The sequence below is a fragment of the Centrocercus urophasianus genome, unplaced genomic scaffold, assembly GCF_019232065.1.
Source record: "Centrocercus urophasianus isolate 14NV4802_14NV808 unplaced genomic scaffold, USGS_Curo_1.0 seq_14, whole genome shotgun sequence".
Lineage (NCBI taxonomy): Eukaryota > Metazoa > Chordata > Aves > Galliformes > Phasianidae > Centrocercus > Centrocercus urophasianus.
The window spans coordinates 20,810,133-20,833,355 of record NW_024884586.1 but is presented as its reverse complement, the minus strand read 5'-3'; the positions used below and the strand labels follow the sequence as shown (position 1 = coordinate 20,833,355).

Sequence of the window (23,223 nt, the reverse complement as noted above, 5' to 3'; positions counted from 1 at the left end):
CAGACGCACACACTGCTTGGTTTCCACCAGCGGCTGCCAAGCTGGGCTGAGCAGGTCAGAGAACTTGGATAGAGACAAACCCTGTAGTTAAAATACAAAACTAAACCAAAGTGTTATGGGCTAAGATGAAAGGAAAAGTAACTCCAAGGCCGTGAAGCATTAGTTTTGGTGTGGTTTTTTTTTCCCCTTGCTTTAATGTGATGGATCATCTGATAACGACAGGCAACCGCTCTGACTGACGTGTACATCCACGATGAAGGAGAAAGGAAATTGGATCTGAGGCTCCATACTGTATTTTAGTGAGATTCTGGAGTCACCAGAAAGGGCTGCTTGGTCAGACTGCTAATGCCATCACATTCCCTGCAGCCACAGACACGCAGTTGTGTGTTCAATTTCCTGCCATCACTCGTCGTGTCTTACCGTGCAGCCAAAGAGCAGGAGTGTGAAGTGTATCTGATCTAGAGACATACACAAGTTAGGCACAAGCTCTGGCTACAGTAGGAAATTGAACTGTTGATGAGAACTATTTTTAACAGGCACCCTCTCCTCTCCTACCTGCATATCCTAATCTGTTGCTGTCCAGGGCTTAAGCTTACACCTATCGTCACATTCACCAACAAATCAGTGAATTGCTTTATAGTTGTTTTTTTTAACTCAGCCTCTCTCTGCTGAAAGGAAAGATCTCTCAAAGGGAATTGGGGCATTTCCTCCCTCCCATCCTCCACCTCTAGTTGCTTTGTGCCATCATGGAGTTAACACACTGAGCAACAACTTTGCTTCCCTTTACTCTGACACCTTCCGCAGTCTGCAGGAAAGGCTGGTTGGTCAGCTGAAGGGGAATGGAGAAGCAAAGGCAGCAAGACAGTTACCTTTGCTAAGATAGAGTGAAGACTCCTTTGTGTTCAGATACAAGATGAAGCTCTGCTGTAAGGACATGAAGAATCCATTCCTGCTGTGGGCTCTGCTAGGTCTTCAAGAAAAATTACCCAGCACACTCAATCTGCTAGGCAGGAGGCCGCTCATCCAGAAGAACCATGAGACTTGAGGGGAAAACCAAACTCCAATGGAGCATGGGGCACTATGCACTGGATTCTACCGTGCTGATATTAGGAAGGAATGAAGTTTGTGAACCCCACATGGAGAAATGCATTGCTTCTGGTGTCTCATCCTGAGCTGAGTACACACAGCTCCACGTCTCAGAGATTTCAGAGTCCCGACTCTTGTTTGCAGCCCTCACTTGTCTTTGTACCACTAGAGTACAGCCCAGACCAGTCAGATACAATGAGTTTTGCCCAAGTACAGCCAAATGCTAAGCAAAATACCCAGGATATTTCATGAAAACAATTAATTTATTTTACATCTATGGACTGGACAAGCATCTGCCCCTGCATGAGTCTAAACTGCACTCCCACTTTTGGAGATCTGCACTACAACCCCTTGAAATGCCTCCCCAGCTGAAAAATTCACCCAGCAATAATATCACTTGTCTGACTGGCCCATCAGGCAGCAATGTAATAGACAAGATATTGATGCAGCAACCTGATGTAATCAAGAGCTATAAAAGGCAAAGCAGTAAATCATTTGGATGCAACAGCCTGCGCACTTAGCTGTTCTTTATGTTTTCAAAAGCATTCAATAAACAAAACTGCATTTAACTATTAACAGTCACACAGGAATTTTCCTTTGTTAAACTCATGCTCTTGTAGACAGAGATAGTAGCAGGGAGGGAAACATGGCAGGGAAGTAAGTCAAGAAGTGTCCAGAATTAAGATTTATTTTTCTTCCCTACAGGCTATCTGAAGCTTACCTCACAGTCAAGCACAGCTCATGTAAAAGGCAACTCTCACTGCTCCTGGGGTGATGGAGTCAACCACATCCTCCCTGGAACTCAGCGCTCTTAGAACTGAGCATCAGGCACTAAGACCTGAAATGAGAGCTGCAGCACAGACAGCTCTGACAAAAGCCTGCACAACACTGACTGGAAATGAAGAGTCAGGTCTGTCCCTAACACCTCAGTTAGGACCAGGACCTTGGCAAGTTGCCAGGCAGAGGTGGATATGCTGATGTCCGTGCTCTTCCTGAGCAAGACCCGCTGATCCCCAGAACTGTGCATTCAGGGAAGTTGGAGAAATGCACACGAGTGGGACTTCAGAAGAAATTCCTGCTGGAGGACCATCTCTGCAGAGTAGAAAAACGGGTCACAGTTCCCTACCTGCCAAGGACTCAGCATTTCAGCATATTCATGGAAAAAAGCCTCCTTATAGATTGCAGGTATGGAAAAGCACTTTTTTATTCCAGCCCAGGGGACAAGCTTTACTTTTCCTCCACATCTCAAGACTCTGGTTTCCAAAGAGCAAATCAGTCAAGACATACAGAAGGTAAATATGATCAATAATTCCTATCAGTTTTCAAAGTGACTAAAGAGACAGATCAGGAGCTGGAAACAGCTGTAGATCAGGCAAAAATGGAGACACTTTCTCAGCTGCTTCTGTACCAGAATTCCTGAGAACCAGGAGATGACTGAGCTTTTCTTTGCTTATTTGGCCCCAGCAATAAGGCAAATTTTGAGTCTCAGACAGAAAAGAGTATCAGTACTTCAGGTTTCTTTACAAATCCTTGACCATCTTATCAGCCTTCCCCAGCAAATTTGCTGCAGGTGAGTGCACACGATGAAACCTGCCTGCAAAACCAGCTAGGTCTCACAGTGGGTGTCTGGTGACAAGTGCCTCTGATAGCTGTGGAGCTGCTTTAACTTACCCCAGCTGAACATTTTCCCCATTGGCTGACATTTAACTGCCCTGTTTTTTCCAGAATTTTTCAAGAACTCAGGCACTCAAGGTGACTCATCCCCAGCTAAGACAGAGCAAGCAGGAGCTGTCACACCGTGCAATGCTCTGGCTGCCCAGGGGGGCTGTCAGTAATGCAGAGTGACCAGATCCTCCCTTGCCTTATTAACTTGTGTATCAGCCAGATATTGCAGGGCGTCAGTCAGGCTGGATGGACCCCTCCTGGGTAACAAAGACACGAACGAGGAGGAGCCCCTCCCTATGTTCTGCAGTGGGAGATTTATACTAATGCAGCAACAAAACTCAGTTAGGTTCACATTGAGCAGCCCAACTGACTTGCATAGAACTACCCCAAGATAAATGGGAAGAAAATCCCTAATTACAACAACTTGACAAGTAACTTGCTCCTTCTCCCATTCTCCTCCCTTTCCTTTATATCTTGTCAGTCTCTCTATCAGCCTGCTCATGATTTTCTCAACTTTGCAGCATGCGTAGACTGAGGATTGATCTTACAATTGTGAGCAGAATTAGGGGCGGCAAAGCAGTAGTCAGAACAGCCTGGAGCAGGAGGCATGCGGTCAGCAGCACGTCCTGCATTGCTAGGCTTTGGAAATACACCCGTGTCTGCACACACCAAAGGTTTTTCCACCACGGCCCCCCTTCCTTTCCCTTCTGGTCCCACTGGCCCAGGCCTGGGCCAGCACACTTCTCACTAGGGGGCAGCAGGAGGCATGCAGAGCGGCACACAGCAGGGCCAGCTGTGAAAGGTGTCGGGCTAGCCCTCCACATCCCCCAGATCAATAAATAGGTGCTCCCACATGGGGATGGGACAGAGCCAGCCAGCAAAGCACGGGGTTACTCCAGAGGCTCTAGGGCAGCACTGCCTGCCATTAATATTCCTGGCACAGCATTAAAAAGAGAAGCAAATGGGATGGGAGGCCAGAACGGCAGCCTTGATGTAGGGACATGAAAGGAGATATTTGCTATCAGATCAGAGATGAGGAGGCACCATGACAAAAAAAAAAAAAGAGAAAAAGGGTGGGGGGAGAGGGAGGAAGAAGAGCTACAGCGGAGGGTTCAGCTGCTGAACAGCCATATGATGGGCATGAATTTGGAAAGAGCTGCTGCTCCCTCAGACACATGCACTGCTCTGCCTCTCCCTGCTTTATTACAGTTGTAGAGGAAGGAAATGGGGATGAAGCTGTGCTCACACTTTAGAGCTGCTAAAAGCTGTGGAAAAATGAATTGAACACACAGGATGAATTGAACAATAGCGTTGAAGTGACACAAAGTTTGTCACTGGCGCCTTGGGAGTGGGAATTACTCAGTGTGGGCAAGCTATCCTCTGTTTGAATAGCAGAAGCTGCATTTATAGAGCAGCTTGCTCTGAGAGGCAGCTTAGTCGTAGAAAACTGAATGCAGCTCTCATTTTGTGGGCCAGGAACCTTCCATTTTGGTATAGTGCAGCACAAGAACCTGCTCCTAAAGTACTTGGAACAAGTGCTTGGGTTCTACTTAAATACTAGATAGACGGTAGGTGACACCAGTAAATTAAATTAAAATCAGATCAAGTTTTGCTAGGTAGATAATAAGGTGGGAGGAACAAAGCCCCAGAAAGCAGAGAGTGTGCACCAGTTATGATGCAGTTCATCTTCCCCAAGGATCAAAGAAGATCTTGCCAAAAACAATACAAACCACACCATTCTCCACTGAAATGAAACAGACTGAGAAGCACCACAGAGATGTAATTAGCTGTAACAAACAAACTGCTTTAGGACCAGAGGTGAAGAAGGAAAAATCCAAATAGCACTGGGAAATAAGCTTTTACAGATGAAAGAAAACAACCATCAGTGGGACTTGGCTTGGGAGAGCTCCTGGAGGCTCAGTGGGATTTGAGGCCTGAAAGTACTCACACAGGCCAGCAAAGCTTGGCAGGAGCTAAGGACAGGGTGAAGTTAGGTTCCCAAAGTTGAGTGGTGGAAACAGCCCAAGATGGGAACAGCGTTCTGGAACACAGCTACCTTTTTGCAACTTCAGGTTTTTAAAATAATACTTAATATTTTTAATTGATCTGCTTTACTTCAAGCAGGACTCTTTGGCCTGAGGCAGGATTACACTCCATGAGCATACAGCATGGTTTGTGCATGCAGACAGCCTGGAGGAGGCACAGCTCTCTTTCAAAATTTCATGATGATGCTGACTTCAGACCAAAAGAACCTTGAACAATCCCCTGTGCTTCATTAACACAGCTCACATGCCAGACACTATCTCTTCTTGCTCCGCTGAGGGTACTCACATAGCACAGGCTCAAGAGGAACAAGATCTGCTTCCTAAATTTCACTACAGCTTTTAGCTTCATACTGATGAACCAAAGGAAAACTCTTTGCCCAAACATGCCTTTTGAAGTTTAGGAATGGAGTAATGAGGTAAAAGGATTTGAACAACTTGACCAGCAAGTTTGTTGTTTGTTCTGGGTGTATCAGGACACATGACTAGAGCTTTTTCCAGAAACCAAACAAAGGTTCATCTCATTTCAGTGAGACAGGTACCACCCTGAACTCTCAAACCCACTGCCTGGCCACCTCTGTCCCTGCAAAGTAAGTACAGAAAGATCTGTACATGGGAGCAGGTCCGTGAGTGGGTTCTGTTCTCCCAGTACATCTCGTCTGCGGTGACACCTTGCTGAGCCCAGAGGTGCAGGTGTGGGCACCACAGGCACCAGTCAGAGGGGAAAAGGTGCACTGCAAACAGACCTATAAAAGAGAGCAGGCAAACAAAAATGTGAACGTGCCTTCTCTGAGCTCTGGCAAATTGGCACTGAAAAAGAAGCACGAGTCATTAGAAGTAAAGGATAAACCTGTCTCTTGTATTTAAAATCATACAAATACTGAAAGTTCTTAGCTTCTCAACCTGCATTCCCCATCCTTACAAATACGGTTAATGTAGACATAATGTTAAAGGCACAACAGGCAACAAGTGGAGGCCACAGCGGGCAATCCCAATCTGTTAGTCAGACAGCACTCCCTCGTATGACGAGGCAACACACCTTCCACCTGGCATACTCTCATACCTTGGCCAAGTACTGCCTTAAGACACAAGAGGAGCTAGGAACATCTTCCTTACAGAAGTGTTCTCGGGGAGGCACCAACACCGAGGAGTTAGCTGATAGATGAGGACATTGTTTGCTGATATGATCAGTCCAGACCCATTCCTCCTCTGTGTATCTCCATGCATATCTGCCTATTTCAGTTCTGCAGATGGGTGTCTCCAGCACAAGGCTGCGGCTTCAGCAGCTATCAGCCCTTTGTTTGTAGCCTTCAATACTGGTTTATCACAAGGGAGTGGCAGCTTGCATTCCCAGTGCTGTCCCTCTGGGATGCTGATAGCAATTTGGAGAAACCACTAGAAGGGGAGATATGCAAAGACTTCACTCTGCACAGCTGAGCTTGCTAAACATCAACCCACTCTTGGCAGGACAGTGATGCTGGGAAACAGCCCCACCAACAGCTGGGCTGAGCATAGATGTGGCTGGCTCCTTCCAAACCCACCCTTGGAGGGAAAAATCTCTTAAAGAATGGTCTGGATTTGGAGGACATTCCGGATTTGTGCCTGTGCAGCTCCTCCAGTTCTATTTGTACCACTGCAATGTTCCTAGATTTTGAGATTACTTACCATATGGGTTTGCACCCTATAGACTCCCATCCTGTCCCTGTTACTTTCTGATCCCAAGGCTGGGTACACGACCTAGGCAGAACTATGCAAGAGCCCAAGCAATACTTGGAGAAATGGAAGCAGGACAGCAAGCAGGCCCTACAAACTGTTATCTTTTAGTACATAATTTCTAATTACATACTTAAGTGAAGCCTAGAGTAATTTAGTAAGTTAAGCATGTAATTCCACTTTAAATTATGGGTGATTCCCTAAAGCAAGTGCTTATGTGTGCCTGGGGCTACTCCCTGAGTGCTGCAAGGCTCCCTGGGCATCTGAGAGGTCACGCTCCAGCCACCACATCACTCTGCACACCACCAGACTACAAAGCCTCACTCCACACTTGTGTGACAATCCCAAGTCACCCAGAGAACAACTACTTTTGCTGTAAGAGGAGTTGATGGGAGAGAGATGTAGCCTGTTGTGTCTGGGGACTGCCTGGCCCTAGCTACACACTGCACCAGGCAGCCCAAGAGCCCCCAAGGAGCCCTGCCCCTCTCCATCTGCCCGCACAGCTCCAGCAGCCAGCTCACCTCCTCTCACCCCGCTGCACAGCTGTGCTGGAAGGAGCGCATAGCACAAACCTGCCTGCTTCCTAGTTTCAGTATCTATAAAAGGAGGTTAAAAATAGATTCTAAAGGTGGCTGTCTATCTGGAGATCCTTTGATGAGTGCTGTGCGAATACAAGTTGTCGTCACTAACAGCCAGGTAAGATGAACAAAGAAGTGGGGGAAGACCTGTGCTCAGCCTTTTGATGGGTTTGTTGTGTGGAAAAACAAAGATCTATTAAAGATACCTTTTGCTGCTCAGAGAAAAACAGGAAACAGTGCCACCTATTTCACTTTTCATCACGCGTACCTCAGGTCTTTGGGTTCTCCAAAGTCCTTCGGATCATCAGCTCATCCACAGAGAAAGAAAAGAGGAAGCAGGAGAAATCAATGTGACTTAACTAATTTTACGGGTGGCTGTCATGCAGCTGGAGGTAGCGTATACATTTGACTGAAGACTTGGCAAGCTGGAGAAACATCACACTTCAGCTGGTGCCAATACAATGGAGAACGGATTGAATATAATGCTCAAGGGAAGAATGAGAAAGAGGTAAGGGCTGTCAGCTGCTCTCGGACACATGGAAGATGCTCCCAACAATAAAACCTTTTAAAAACCTTCCAGAACTAATTTCATACCCACTCAAGGAAGGCCACTCCAGCCAAGGTGAAGGCAGCAGATCAACCTTCCTTAAGCAACTGTTTCCTCCTACTTTGTTATCTTCCAGGATGAAAACATCCCAATGTGCTGAAAGAGTTGTGCAAGGTGCTCCTTCGTCTCTTACTGCAGATGCCAACACACCCTGCCAGAGCTGAGCCAGAGGCACGGATCCAACTTGGGCAGCTGGGCATCTTCCTCCACTAACAGACTAACAGCTCAGGCTGGAAGGCATCTCCCCCCAGCCTTCCCAGAGCGCATCACTAGAACACGGGACTTAGCACATCACATTTTCTGCATCTCTACACCTAGGAAAGATCACAGCTATTGCCAGTGATTGCAGTGATCTCCTTTCTACTATCAGCTAAAAGGGACAGCTAATGGCTCGAGCTGCTTGCTAACACCACCAAGGAATTTATCTGGTGCAAAGGATCGTTTCTCTGGGCATTGCATAAGTGCAGAGAACTAATTCTTACCCCTTGCCAGCTGGGAAAGTGGTAAGAATAAAGGGTGGGAAGAAAAAGCAATTACCCCCTTTTTTTCTATTTGTAGCAGTTATGATTCGATTTATCCATGATAAACAGAGGGAGACCATGACAGACCTTCTGTACCTCTTTTATACTTCTTAGGAAGTAGGAAACAATTTCTTTCAAGAGCAGCAGTCAGTGATTTCTCCAAGGTCAACAGTCAGTTCAACCTAGACAGCACAAATGCTCATTGGCATTTCAGAGGTGAACAGCAAATAAACATCAGTTGTTGAACAGATTCCCTCCTCTCTTCCTTGTGCTAGATCTGATTTCTCCTTATGGAAAAAAGATAAAAGAAATAGGTATTTCTAAGTAGCTTCCATTGAGCTACATGATGTCACGTTGCTGGGGCTGCCTTATTCTTTGGGCAGGACAGGGAATCACTCTGGGGGAACATCCCTGGATGTGCACAAGGTCAGGTTGTATGGGGCCCTGGGCAGTCTGAGCTGGCAGGTGGCAGCCCTGCCCACAGCAGGGGCTTGGAACAGGATAGGCTTTAAGGCTCCTTCCAACCCAAGCCATTCTATAATTCTGTGATCCCAGAGCACTCTGCCTGTGCCAGATGTATTCTGGTTGGATATTATCTGGAATGCACAGTCACCTGGAAAGAAACGCAGAGATGCATGAGGAAGTAAGCTGAATGCAGCTGAGAATCTGGGGGGAGAGGGAGATGCGATATCACTGTGCACAGCTCGTGTGCAACTCAAGTCAATCCACTCTGGGCATGACATTTCTCCTGGTAGAACATGTCCTCTCCCCACTTCCTCCGCTCTAATACACTGATGCCTTCATTTCCAAAGGTGACATGATTACAAGGAATGCTAAAAATACACATGGGCCTTCGTTCTCTCCCCCACCTCCCCGCCTCCGGTAGAATAGAATTTCCAGCTTTCATGTTAGCAATCAAACAGTGATTTAACCTGAAAGGGGTTCTGGGGGCCAAGAGCATTCATTTATTTTCATTATGTCCCTCCTTTACACAACACAACGTACCAAGGCTCACACAGCCCAGTCTAGCTCTTTGGATGACTACCAGCCCTTTCCCCCAGCCAAAGGGAAAGGATACCATTCCCTCTTCCACCCTCCAACATTAACCATGCTCTTCTGCACAGAAAGAGCTCCAGGCTTGTACAGTTCAAACGTGGCCATTTCAACTACTCTTTGAGGCCAGTACAGCCTTTGCCTTGCCAAAAGACCAAGGTTATAGCAGACATAGAGTAGGGCTCCATCACATGCAGCAGCCTGATGCTCCCTCAGAACATGAGCCACTCAGTGCATACATGCCAGAAAAGCCCTGCCAGCTGCCCGGGGGAGAGGGCCTCAGAAACCAGACAGAATAGCACTTAAATACAGAAGACCTTAGATAACAAGAAGGTGATTATAAAAATCCTCAGTTTGTCTTGCTCCAAATGTTCGATGCACTTGTAAATCTACAAAACTAGAACGAACACCACATTCAGCCCATGGATAAGACAGACTTTATGCAAGCAAGCTGCTCAAAATGATGGGAAAATAGTTAATAAAATTACAGCTTATTCATAAAATTAGATCACTATAAATTTTTGTTGCTTCAAATGCTTTTACCTCACATTTGAAACATTTTCTTTCTCTGCTGTGGTTTGAAAGACATACCTAAATACTAAGTTACAGTAATTCCTGCTTGTGTGTTAGGTATCCAAAATAGAAGCTTTAATTACAGGTTGGAAATGCTATAAATGGCAGGCAATAGATCTCAGCAACAGTGGATCAAAAGGGAATGAAAGCCAGAAACATGGTTGTTTTTGTATAAAACCAGAGCACATTAGCCTGGTCCAAGTCCTCAAACGTTAGACAGAATTTTACTTCAAGCAAAATACTATGCAAAAGATTTATGACTTAGGAAGATTAAGAAAATGCAATCACTTCTACTTAGGATCGTTGTCAGCATCACGAAATTCAGGTACTGAGACTTCTTCAACGTTCTTTCAGAAAAAATGCCCCTTATGCCTCTTATTTGTTCACAGAAGAGCTACATGACTGAAAGGTACTTCTGTCAGTGAGTGTCTCAAAGTAATCAATTTCAAAATTTAATAGGAGAAATCGATGGTTGAAGCATTCCAGCACTTGTTTTGGGGTCCGTAAGTTTTTTATTTATTTAAAATCAAGTATTTACTTAAAATCTCAGAAAGCCCTTTGAAGGTGGATGCTCTGCAGCAGCGCGCACATCTCACGGAGCAACTTCATTACAAAGTTAAACACAGGAGATCTTTCTGTACAAAAATAGCACACGCACTTTATGTTCTAGTTACTGATCAGGGATCGTTTGAGTATGAAATTTATACTAAAGGATAATGAGTTATTCCCTTGGGAACACGGAAGCAAGCTGCTCTGTAAACCCAGAAACATGAGTTACCTCTAAAAAAAAAAAAAAAAAAAAAAAAGGAAAAAAAAGAAGAAAATGGAAGACTGCCTTCTGAATGACTGGTTCATTACAGAAACTAATAATTCGTTCATTTTAAAAGATGAACACAATGACACATTCACATGTGAGCCAGGCTCACTGCTACACACCAAGATGAGGCTGTGCTCCCCACAAGGACAGCCCACTCCTTCCAGGTCTGCACAGGACTCTTTGAAGGGAGACAGAGACTGCATGCCCAGGGTATGTGGTTTATTACTTATCCCCACCTTTCCTTTTTTTAGTAACAAGATGGTCACCATATCATTTTATGGTTTCTTCCAGAGATAATACGTATGATTTTCCTGTTCCATAAGTGACTGAGGGATTACTTGGTAAAAATAAAAACCCTTGCATATTGCAATTATGCTGATGCAACCATATAACACATCCCATATAATCCCTAAGCTAGATCCCCTGCAGAAAGCAAAGCAGGGACTGCTCTGAGCAAATTCACCAGAAAAAGTTGCACAGATCTCTCCCAAAATCTCCTCTTATGAAGATCAGGCTCCTGAAGCCACATCATGATGAAAAAAAATCAGGAAGGAAGGGATGCATTATCTGGGTGATTCCCCAGACCTTGACAGAGGCACCACCTCCAACCACAGTACCCAGCATGCGTCATAGCTCAGGTGGGCAGACATAGAAACACCCAATGTCCCAAGAAAATCCAAGACCAAATAGCATTCAAGTTTTCAGGGGGGAGGGTTGTTTGTTTGTTTTTTAAAATCAGGGCCATCAAAACCTTCACTTTGTTCTGCCTGCCTCTTTTTTAATTGCAAATTAATAGATCTGTGTACAAAAGCCTGGACTGGGTGAGTTCTTCATACACTGAGCCTGGCTGGTGATTACAGTGTCCCCTGTGGGTGCTTCAGTTCGGATTTCAGAAGTTCAGGAACTACAGAAACTTGAAAAATATGGGAGTATTACCACTGTATTATCATCATAGTATTGTAAGGCCTTCACCTTTGACTCCACGTTTTCGTATTTCTGGGATTTCCACAGAGCTTTCACAGGTTTGGGCTGGCTGCGCTCCTGGGCCCGCTCCCTCTCTTTGCATTTCTTCTGAATCTCCTTTATTCGCCTCACGTTTTCCTTCTCGTGGTCCTTGGACTCTTTCCTCTTTGCTGGCAGACCCCCACCGAGAGAGAGCCCCTCGAGCTGCAGCAGGAGGCCGAGCGTCCCCTTCTGCCCCTTCTCCAAAAAGTCCCTTCCGCTGGGGCGGAAGATGGGTGAGATGTTTTTTTGGTTTTTTTTTTTTTTTTTGCCTGGTCCCAGAACCTCACCAACGGACGAACACAAAGTCCTCAGGGGGAGACTTACCTGAAGCGTTGACTTCTTAAAAAAATAATAACAATTAAAAATATGACTTCTAAATCTAAGTCAGGTCTCCTATGGAGCAGGAATGACAGTAGTTAGAGATGGAAAAGAGCCAGTAAGTCACTGAGCCTGGACTGCTGCAAGTTCCCAGAGACACGCCAAGGACATGTCAGGACTTGGCCTGGGACTGCATCTGATCTCAGCCAAAAGGGCAAGAAGTGGTGATGGGATGAGGACAAAAGCGATCAGCAGCTGCCTCTGTGCACTCTGCCAAGGAGAGCCAGGGCAAGCCTCCTTGGAACAGAAGACAGAACTTCTCAAGTTAGGCAGATGGTATTTGATCTGCTCTTATTACATAATCCTGAAAGGTCTGTACCCAGTTTTCTACTGTCCTAATAACGCTGTTTTGCATGTTACAAGAAACCTCAAGCAGCATCAATAAACTATTCTCACAGGGCCAGTTTGCTGACACACTCTTCTTGCTTTTGCAGTACACAAGGTTATCTTTAATGGCAGAAAATATCTTTTTATTGTTCCCTGCTGACTTGGTGGAGATAGATCCACTGACCTTACCGCCCATTCAACTTATTGTCTAGCTGGAGGATGTTCTAAGCAAAACTTTTGCTCCTAAAGGAGGCTGAGTTGTCAAGAAGCTCAGAGCTTCTCAAAAGAAGAAATTAAAAGTAATGTCAGCATGCTCTGATTTTCAAACTTCATTCGGAGCCCGTAGTCCCATTCACAGGGCCCCGAGTTCATGATTTTGTTATTAGTTCAGCACAACCAATAAGCATGTTTGCACTTCACAGGGAGCACAGAGATCGAAAGGACTTTATAACAAGTGTGCAATTCCAGACTTTTGCACCAAGAATACACATTTGCATGGCAAAAAGCATTTGCAGTGGGGTGGATAGCCAAATAGCAGTAAGACTTGACCCCAGATTGGATGGAATATAATTACATCAAACATATAAACATGAGCAGACTGGAATCTTTCCACGCTTGAAAATCACTTCATTGCTAGACAGGTATTCTGTTTATGAAGAAGCAGAACTGCTTCTGACAGGTTCTTGGTGATACCAGGTAAAGTACTTGTGGATAGGCCAACAAACATAAACAAAAAGGAGACTGGAACTCACCCAACTGGTGAAGGGGCTCTCTAGCAATGAAGCACTCCTCAGGTAGCAGCCTAGGTGCAAGACATGCTCTTCCTTCAGTGGCTGGCCTTTATATGAGCGCAGGGCAGCTCCCACCTGAGTCCACTCCTTTTGCCCATGTGCAAAGCACAGGTGCAAGCAATGTGCCTGCGCTCCCTGGGCCAACCACACACTCCTTCACCAGGTGCTTAATCACCAGCTCAAGCCCTGACCTAACAGTTCCCCTCCAACAAGTAATTTAAAATGATGGAAAACATACACCTATCTTTTACACACGCGTAGTGCCCTTGTGAGACTATGAAAAATGCTGGATTTCTTCTTATTATATTACAGCATATGTGAATTCTGCTTGAAATACTTAATACAAAACAACATAATTTAAGACAAAACGAACAGAAATAAATTTAGGTTGCAGTTTTAGTGAAAGGAGGGAGACAGAAGGACTTGTTTTCAGACACAACATCTCAGCTGACGTAAAAGCCGCAGTATCATCAGCCAGGAGAGCAGAACATTGTGGAGACAGTAGAGAAAAGGTCTTCAAAACCCCTGTCAACTGCAAGCGTGCAGCTTACCCTGTGCAGTGTGGGGATAAGACTCCTGTGCATTGCCACAGCGTGTGCAGCTACACACATACAGTGAGCATGAAAGACACAGATTCACCAATTAACTGAGGAATGGACTACAGCAGTTGGTTCAAAAATGTATCAGAGAAAAATAATCTATCTGGTTGAATAACACTTAGTAACTTGTTCATTGAGAGGAACCTATGTTGTTACATCACTCTTATTGAGAATATTTTCTGGGGGGGAAAAAGTTTTGGAAATTGCTGAAACGTTCTGTGTTGATGTTCTTTTGAGCGAAAAATATGCTTTTAAGACCAGTGGCTTTTCATTACTGAAGTTAAGCTCCCTGAGAAAAAAGAATCAAGAACAGGAAAACACAAAAAGCAAAATAAAACATCACTGGTCACTCAAAATCATTTATAAAAACCACCGCCTTTCAAAACACAATACCTGACTTTTCATTCTGACTTGAGACAAGAGCATTTTTAAGCCCAGAAGTTCTTCCTGAGACAGAAATTATTTTCCTTTTTCCTCTATCCAGAGGGACCAGTCAGAAACACTCTGTTTTCTAATACTATTTTTGTCCCTAAGCTTTTCTTCTTTCCACTTCTTAAATTATTTTTTCTTAGTTTCTTTTTATTTTCTTTCCTTTTCTAAAATGCCCTATGTACTGTAAAACAGAAGAAACTTGAGCTGGGAAGCCAAGATTATTTGCTCTTTCTCTCCTCCTTTCCTCTGTTATTCAGAGGGAGTATGAAAAGAGCTATATTAAGCTGAAATTTTATTCTGCCATCCTCTATTCAACAAAAGATAGTCCACTAAAGCCACTAAATCACAGATAACACTTCTCTGGGCAACATTATTAGGAGCTGACAGCTGGTGATGGATGAAGATCTCATCTTTTATAGAAAAAAATACATTTAATTTCCTTTGTACATAAAACAGAGAGCAAAGCATTGTGTATCTAAAGATAAAAAGAGACCCAGTGTATGCAGGGTGCCATACTTAAGGGGATACAATAATGGGGCTGTGTTTCAGAGCTTACATTTTACAGGACATCTTCAAATTAATTTAGAAACCACTATTCTTCAACTCTCAATAGACAGTGAACACTAAAAAAAGCAGAGGACATTTTGCAATCAGCTCCATTAGAAATAAGCAGCGCAGAACCTGAGCTGTTACTTTTCAGCAAGAACGCTGGAAGAAAGGAGGAAAAAAAGAGAATGCATCCAGAGGACAGACTGATGGGTTTCTCTCTGATTATTCCTGGGATTAAGCAAGACTCCTGGGAGCCACTGGGGCTCCCCAAGACTGATAACGGAAAGGATTTCACGCAGAACATGCACAGTAGAGTCAGTATCAACGCCGAGGATTTCATCTGCCACCTTGACAGATGGCTAAATGTTAAATTAAATACACTATTTGTCCATCAATTAAAGCACATCAAGCCTGACCCCAAGCATGCTGGGTGAAAGCACATAAATTTCTCCTGCAGAGACGGGTAATACACAGTGCTGCCTTATTGCTAGTTTGTTTATTTTTTCCCTCAAATGACCTGTGACCACGACACATTCTACTTTTCACATTTGCAATGTATGAATGTATTTTACATGGCCTTTCTGCAGCACTAACAGCTGCTCCTTTGGTTGAATTTAATTTTAGCACACCTCCCAAGCAGGAGATGGTGCGGATGAAACTTTAATTACCTGTCTGTGCTAAGGAGGACTTTAACTGCACATGTTCAGCATGAAAATACAGTCGGTCTGATTCCAGCGGTAGGAAAGACTGCTTTGGTTCTCCTGGGGTAAGGAAGAGTTTAAGAAAAGCATCTGTATGGAGTTCTTGTTTCTATGTCCAGACTTTGGATGCGTCTGGCTGCAAGTCCTCATAGGAAAAGAAGGCCCAACAGTCAGCAATGACCTTACTTTGAATATAAATTTGTAGTTAGCTAGGCTAAAATACAGGGGATGTTTACTGAGAACCTTACTCCAATGAAGGATGAAAAGAAACTTTCCACTGAAAACACTGAGGAAAAAGCAGTCTTTCCAAAAACAGAAAATTATGGAAAATTCTGTGCTCATCTTCAGGTCAAAATGGCTTTTCTGCTTTCTCTAAGACTTTAGACCAACACTTTTTTTCCTTATTTTTCTCCAGTTCCCATAAGAAACATCGCTTGAATTGAAGGATAATACTTAGGCTTTCCTCTTTCTTACAGAAAGAAAAGCCCATAGAAAATGCTGGAAATCAACATGCAGCTTCTCCTGGGCTTGTGCTGGAAGTTCAAACAGAGCAACTTAAAGCAAATCCAAGATCATCGAGAATTACAAGGATTTCAGAAGGTAAAACATACTGCTTTAAGTTTCACTTATAAACACAGTACACAGCGTACATGCAGTTAACTGTGAAACTTCCACAGAACGCTTACCTTTAAACCACCCCAGGTTACTGCTTCTCTGTGCAGAAATGGTTTTCTCCTGATGCGAGTGCTCAGCACTGTGCACGTGTTCCTGCCAACACCGATCAGTGTTACCGATCCTGTTTGTCAGGACTGCTCCCCACCTGCTGGTGGGGTGTATCTAAGACATTGTTAAGAAGTTTCTGCATTCTGTAGTCTGCTTTAAAAGTTCCACCACTCATCTCTCATTAGGTCCCTCAAAAAGTAACGCCTTCTATTTGTTTCCACGCAAACCACAACAGTTACAAAGAACACAGTAACACTATTTGATAGAGCAAATTCTCAGCTACAAAACATTGTTTTTCAACACAGTCACCACCATTTGCCCATGAGCTGATTGAGACGCTCTTCATTTTGTGATATCACAGCTGCGCATGGCTGCCCAGAACAGGACTTTTCTTTTTCACTTCCGTTCCCACTGCTGAAACAGTGCTAACAGCTGGCAACCATCCAGCTGGACACTCATTGGTGCTACACAGATTCACAGGGCCTTGGAAAGGTCCTCTAGGGACCACCTCCTCTAACCCTCTGCTAAAGCTCTCCTGATCCTGGAGACAGCTGTAATTCATCAACTCTGGACTCTCAGCAACAGGTGCTGGATGCTTAGATTGACAAATCAGGAACTTAGTAGGGCTGTTCCCAGGTACCTAGAGATGATCAGAAGTGGCTTTCAGAAGGATAATTAAAACAAAACAAAACAAAAACAAACAAAAAAACCCAATCAAAATAAGCATGAATCCCAAACCAACAAATGTTTGCCTCTCTGTGTTACGAACTACAATTCTCCTTATTTCTGGAGTGTCTTCTATTTCAGGATGTGTGACAACTTAAGAGACTTTAATAGTGTCTCTCAGTCTGTTACTTTCATAAGTATTATTTCCAATTCTGTTGCCGAGAAAAGCATAGCATAAAACACGAGGCTGTCGTCCAAATGCATGGCAATAAGGCAAAAATCCTGAGGCAGCTCTACCCATTTTATGAAAAGGACAGCTTCTGAAGCTGCCAAATGTCACTGCTGGTTTTTTTTTTGTTTTGTTTTTGTTGTTTTAATTCAAAAACGAATAAAAGGGGGTGGGGGGAATAAATGGGATTTTTTAAGTGGAAGATCACTAAATATTCAGTCCAACTGGGACTATCGCTTCACGCATACCTTGAAGAGAAGGGGCAAGTTAAAATGTTTTCCAACTGCATGTCATTTCTGTGCTAAGATAAGTCCATCACTTTCCAGAGATGTCATCTCAAAGGCAGTTACAAATATGCCCTTGGAAATTATAAGAAACACAACACCTGTGAAAGTGAAGTAGGGGAACACTGCAACCCACAAAGAAATATCAAAAGCCAAAACTGGGTCCTACATCACAACATTAAAAGTGTTCTCCACAGAATTAACTGCAACCACATTCCAGAAATGTTAAAATAAGATTACTGATCCCAAAATACCCCTCGTATCAATTTCCTAAAAATACATGGGTTATTTTCAGTGTGTGATTTGGCCACGAAGGAACGTGATACACATAAGGGCTTCATCAAAGAGAAATATCTTTTCTTCTTCCCATGAGGGAAGAGGTAACTTTTCCTATGTGCTGTTCTTAGAAAGCCACGTGCTTATTTCAGGGGTAGTATCATACCTAATGTGTGCAAAACTGGAAGCTATTGATTCCTCACCATCTGCAAAATAAAGGTAACTTCAGACAAGGCTGGGAAAGGAAGACACTTCCTCTGGAATAGACATAATGAATCTGAAGAATCCACTTAAGATGGGTCTATGCCATGCAATGTAAGGAAGCAATTCCAGTGGCCCAGCTAGCACCTTAGCAGCTGCCATGGTGCTAGCGTTAGTAGGAGCTCTAGCTCAGGGAAGGCTGTCAGTGCACTTACTGCACTCTGAACAATCAATCTTGCTGCTGCCAGTGGAGCTGCACCAGAATTTGAATTTAGGAGCTGAAAAGATGCTTAGCAAGCTAGGTAGTTTGAGTTGCTCCTTATTTGTGCTTATTTTATATCTTCTTTGCCCGAGAACATCGTATTAACTTCCAGGTAGAAAAGAACGTAGAAACAATGAAATGTTCCTTCTTCTCTAGTTATAGCAAAGCTTAATGTCCCCATATTCTTGGTTTTTATAATAATTTTATAATAATTTCCTTATAGCATATACATTAGCCTTGTTTTGTACTGCTCCTCTTGGTCCTCTCATGGTTATTTGCTAGCACATTTACTTAGAAGCAAAGGTACATATGGTTCTGCACAGGGAAAAGCACAAACACACAGCTCCAGCCTTGTTCCAAACAAGATACACATTCTGATGGTCTTCACAGCTCTGTCAGGAGAAAACCTGCAGAAAACACGGCGAAGTCATTTTACTTACTGCTTTATGACTTGCTCCTCAAACTCTTCAAAAATCAAGGTAGATTTCTCTTCCTGAAAGACTGGACCTTATCACAAGAGACTGAAAAAACTACATGCTGAGGGAAGATTTACATGAGCACAAGGAAGCTACCCCTAAATAAAGTGTCCAAAGGGACATTTCAATTGCATTTCACAAATCCCCTGCAGAGAGAATAACCACACGTTTGTGAGTTCCCAAGGTTTTATCTATAGGCATCACTGAATACTCTGAATCCAGAATCTACAGTTAATTTGTGCTCTAGTGCTCTATTCCTCTGAAGAAGCATATCCTCCTCTAATAGCAAATAAACAGCAAAGACAAAAAGATGTTTCAGAATAATTCATCAAAAGGTAAGCATTTTTGAGCATGTGCACAAATATGCATGTAATCATACACATAAGATGCTCTTTACCACTACACAGTACTTCAGGAAGATGCTGCTGCAATGCTTGCTCACATGAAAACTGCACACGTCTTGGTAACTTAAGCTGAGAAGCTCCAACACAAAGGTCTTGCCTGCATGCAGACACTGATAGTTAAACTAATAAAAAAATCAGCCCACAGCTAAATAAATGCTACTTGACCAATTACCAGCTGACACTCTGCACATGCTCCTGTACAGACAAGTTCCTGAAAATGAAACACAAGAACATTATTTAGCCAAAAACAAGCTCACTGTTTCCGAACAGTTCATATGCCTGTGGAGTCCCTGCCAAGCTTAAGAGCTTGAAGTCATGCAGGGGCTCTCCAAAGCAGCACTTATCTGGTCACACATATCAAGATGACAGCACTGTTGTTTTCACTGTGGCACTGAGAAATGACTCTTGAAATGTGAACTCTTGCTGAAGAACCTCTCTTTTGAACTGTGGTTGTCAAAAAAATGACAATGAAAAAGAAAAACTGTGATATTCCCAAAATCAGTTTTCTTGTTTTGTTTTGTTTTTTAACTGAGAACTCTCATATACAGCCTGTGGAATTCTGTGCAAACAGAAGCAAACAAAGAGCTTCATACAACATAGTGCTTTTTGGTTTGATCTCGCATTTAGTTATATACATATTGGCATGAATTGCTCAGGACAATTCCTCCATCCCAAATCTGTTCCTGATGCTGGTTTAGAACATAAGGTAGTCCAGCCTGAGACTTGGTTCCGTAGGCAGCAAAGCAGGCTTGCTCAATCACTCTGTCTTGAGACGGGCAGCCTCTCGCCGTTGCTTCTGAACAGTCCTGGAATCTTCCCACAGCTGGGGTCCTCTGATGTTCTCCCAGTTATCCAAGTCAGATTTTTCCAATTTCTGCAGATAAACATCAAACAGAAGTGTCACCTTGAAAGCATTATGATTTAAAATATGCATTAATCTGAACTGTTTTCTATCTGTGCAAGACACAGCATCACCATCGGGGTGAAGAACTGTCATCCACCCTCCAAAAGTTGTTCAACAACAAAGAGAAATAATTTGGAAGTATTCATATAGCTAATAAATGATTAAGGTGGCATTACTGCCACTGCTTATCAACAGATAAGGAAAGGTAGAATAGGAAGACCTACAGCATCTGAACATGACTGAAAGCATTTTTGTATTCATTCTTTCTTCGCTCACCTTGTTTTCCAGATCAGTTCCTCATGTGCAAGTCTGCCTGAGTTGGGAGCGATAAGCGTTGGTATAGCTGCATCACTTTTAGTGCTGACCTCAAGTATTCTGTCAGCACAGATACAAATCTTGCTGGAAAAGAGGAATCATCCAGCACTATGAGAGACAGTAACAGTGCAATTCCCTCAAATCCATGCAGTTTTAAGTGGAGAGAAGTGCACGACGCTTTCTGCTGCCTAGCTTTATATGGTACCCAATAGACACAGGCCTCTCACAAAGTCGAACATAGGATGTGCTTATTGGCCAGGCTGTTAGCATATACTTAAAAACTAGTTAGATTTTAAATGATCTCCTTACCTGTTCCTATTATCCCCACTCAGATGAGGCACTCACCACAGTCTTTATCTAGCCTGAGGGGAGAGCAAAAAGGAGAAAGAGGAGCCCCTCTAGCTTCACCCATCAAGCGCTGCTGTTGAGGAAGCTGCTGCTGTTGGAACTCACCTCCACAGTCTGGGAGAGATGCAGAAGTACCTAGCAGGTGCAGACCCAGAGCCAAACCCCACCCAATGCTCTGTAGATGACAGCTTGCTCTATCAAATAGTGCTACTGTGCTCTTTTTACTTGCTGTAGTTTGCACTGAAATAAATAGGAGGCATTGCTTTTGGAGCAATGTAGTTTAATTTGAGCTTGTAGTTTAATTTGCTTTAATTTGCATGCAAATACTAAGGGACTTTAAAAATAACTGCAAAACAATTCAACAGCTATAACAGACCTGCTACTATGAGTTCACGTTATATAAAAGTTTTCTGCCACTTCTACAATTTGCAATAAGTTTTGTCAGATATCAAAAGAAATTAGGCAGCGCTCAACAGAAGATCTACGAGAACACAGACACAGCAGACTTTCCCAAGGTAGAAGCAGCTGAGTTTCTCATACAGTGGAGCTGGCACGGGTCTTTCTGAAGCATGGCCCTCACTATTTATACATCTTATAACTAGCTGCTATTTGATTTCAGCTGGAAGGGATCCGTGCTGACCTAGGAAGAGGGAGAAGGAGGGTGCTCAGGGAAGGGACGCATCATCCCATGCATCAGCAACTATCCACTCTGCAAATTCAGACTTTAACACCTGATTCATAGCAGTTTCAAGGAAACTACACTAAAAATAACCTTGTGCTTTAGCATATGGCAGGCCTGCTGATTTTATTAAGCACAGAGGTACCACACAGCTGTGAAGTTCTAAACTATTCCCAAGGGTGCTCAGCTCCCAAAGTCCAAACAAGAAACAGCATTTAAAATATATACCACAAAGCTTGTAAAACCTGAAGATACACTATGTAATTCTATCAAGAGAGAGATGCATACTGGAGAACCTTACCAAAAGTTTGTATTAATCTGCCCTGGAAATTCACAATGGCTTTTCAAAGAATTTATGAAACTCTTCCAATGGAAACAGTAAAAGCAGCTGGAAAACACACTGTGATCTAGTGACAGAATAAAGCTACCACAGCTCTCTGCAGTAAATGCAATTGCCTCAAACTACACGCAGATGAGTTCTTTTTTTGTCAATTAAAACACAAAGAATTAAAGAATGCAGAAAGAAACATTTTTCTTATTTATTTTCTTTATATTTACATAAAAGGTAACTTCTTTCCCTCTACAAAGCTTCTTCAGACTACCCAAGCCACATCACACTGTTAGAATTCAGGCATGATGGCAGGGTTTCTTTCCAAATGAAGCGAACCTGACTGGACTGGTTTCATTTTTTTTTATTTTTAGACCCCTGTACTGTGCCCACCTAATTTCACCACAAAGATGGTAAGCCATCTCCAGCTTTTACTAAATCCATACAGTCTGGCAGTTTTAAAAGTGAAAAGCTTTTTTTCCCAGTCAAATGTACTAAATAGTCAATCATTGGAGACTACAATGAAATGTAATCAGATCAGACCAGCCCCACTTTCCCTGCTCGTCTCAAATAGCCCCAGGGATAATGAAAATTAGCTGTTTAAAGTAAGATCAGTGTAGTCCATTAAATCTACTGATTCACTTCCTAAATCAGCTAAACTGCCTCTTAAAAGTACAGGACTGACAGAAGCTGTAAATCCAAGAAAAAATGCAGTTATGCAGGCAGGCACAGTGAACAAAAAAGAACATTCAACTCTTTGCAACACATCTGACTTTTAAAACTTTTGTTAAACAGCCCACGTAGCACCAGTGCACCGCAGAAGACAGAAAGAAGCCTTCACTTCTGAGCTGCTGGTTCAAATATCTGGCTGGTTGGTTAGTAAGTAAAAGCCATAATCCTCTGTAAACCTTACAGTAAAATAATTTTTTTAAGAGTTTGAGTTCTACTCCTGCAGGATCGTTGTTAGGCCACAACAAACCCAAATTGGCAAAAATACGTGTAGAGCCTTGCTGCAATGATGGACTTAATTCAGAGTTGCCACTTGCAATAAACGTTTGGCTGTAGTCTGCTTCCTACATATGAAATCCCGTTTATTGCATAGCGCGTTGCAATAAGTTCTGTGATAAGTGCCACAGAAAGAAATAACTCTAACTCAAAGAGACAATTATTTCCCATTATTATAGTAAGCAACCCCATTTGCAGATAAAAGCTTAGCCAGGGAAGAACATACTATGGCTGAGAAGCAATGAAAGAAATGCATTAAACTTGGCTGTTCTTGCTAGACTGTCAAAACAGCTTGAAGTCCATGAAAGACAGACTGAAGAGCTCCATTCTGACACAGAGATGCAGACGTGCAGAGTTAAGGTTTACACTATATTTCCTCCAGAGGGACTAAAAGCCTCAAGTTTATCATCACATTTCTCGGGCTTTATTATCATTTTTTCCACAGCATTTTTCCCAGAGCCGTGTCTCTGACATCTCATTTTCATAATAAAATCTTGGTTTCACTCACTTTGCTTAGGATGCAACAAAATTTTATATTTAATTATCTGTGATTTAATTATCTATAATTAGCATCCCTAAGATTAAAAAGAGGTACCTTTCTTTTTTTCCAACTAGAGAATGTTTAGTTTTTGTATTAGTTATACATAAGTGTATTAGGAAATTGAATGCTATGGTCAGAATATTTT

General features: G+C 43.1%; 1 protein-coding gene across 1 annotated transcript in view; it reads right to left on the bottom strand.

Annotated features, from left to right (window-relative positions):
• Positions 1–10,330: 10,330 nt before the first annotated feature.
• The window catches only part of LOC122157596 (cytochrome c oxidase assembly protein COX16 homolog, mitochondrial), a 45,726-nt gene continuing 32,833 nt past the window's right edge, over positions 10,331–23,223 (bottom strand). The window contains exon 4 of the mRNA XM_042813439.1: positions 10,331–19,832. Within this exon, the coding sequence (XP_042669373.1) occupies positions 19,716–19,832 (117 nt within the window). The 3' untranslated portion in view covers positions 10,331–19,715. The remainder of the gene's footprint in view (positions 19,833–23,223) is intronic.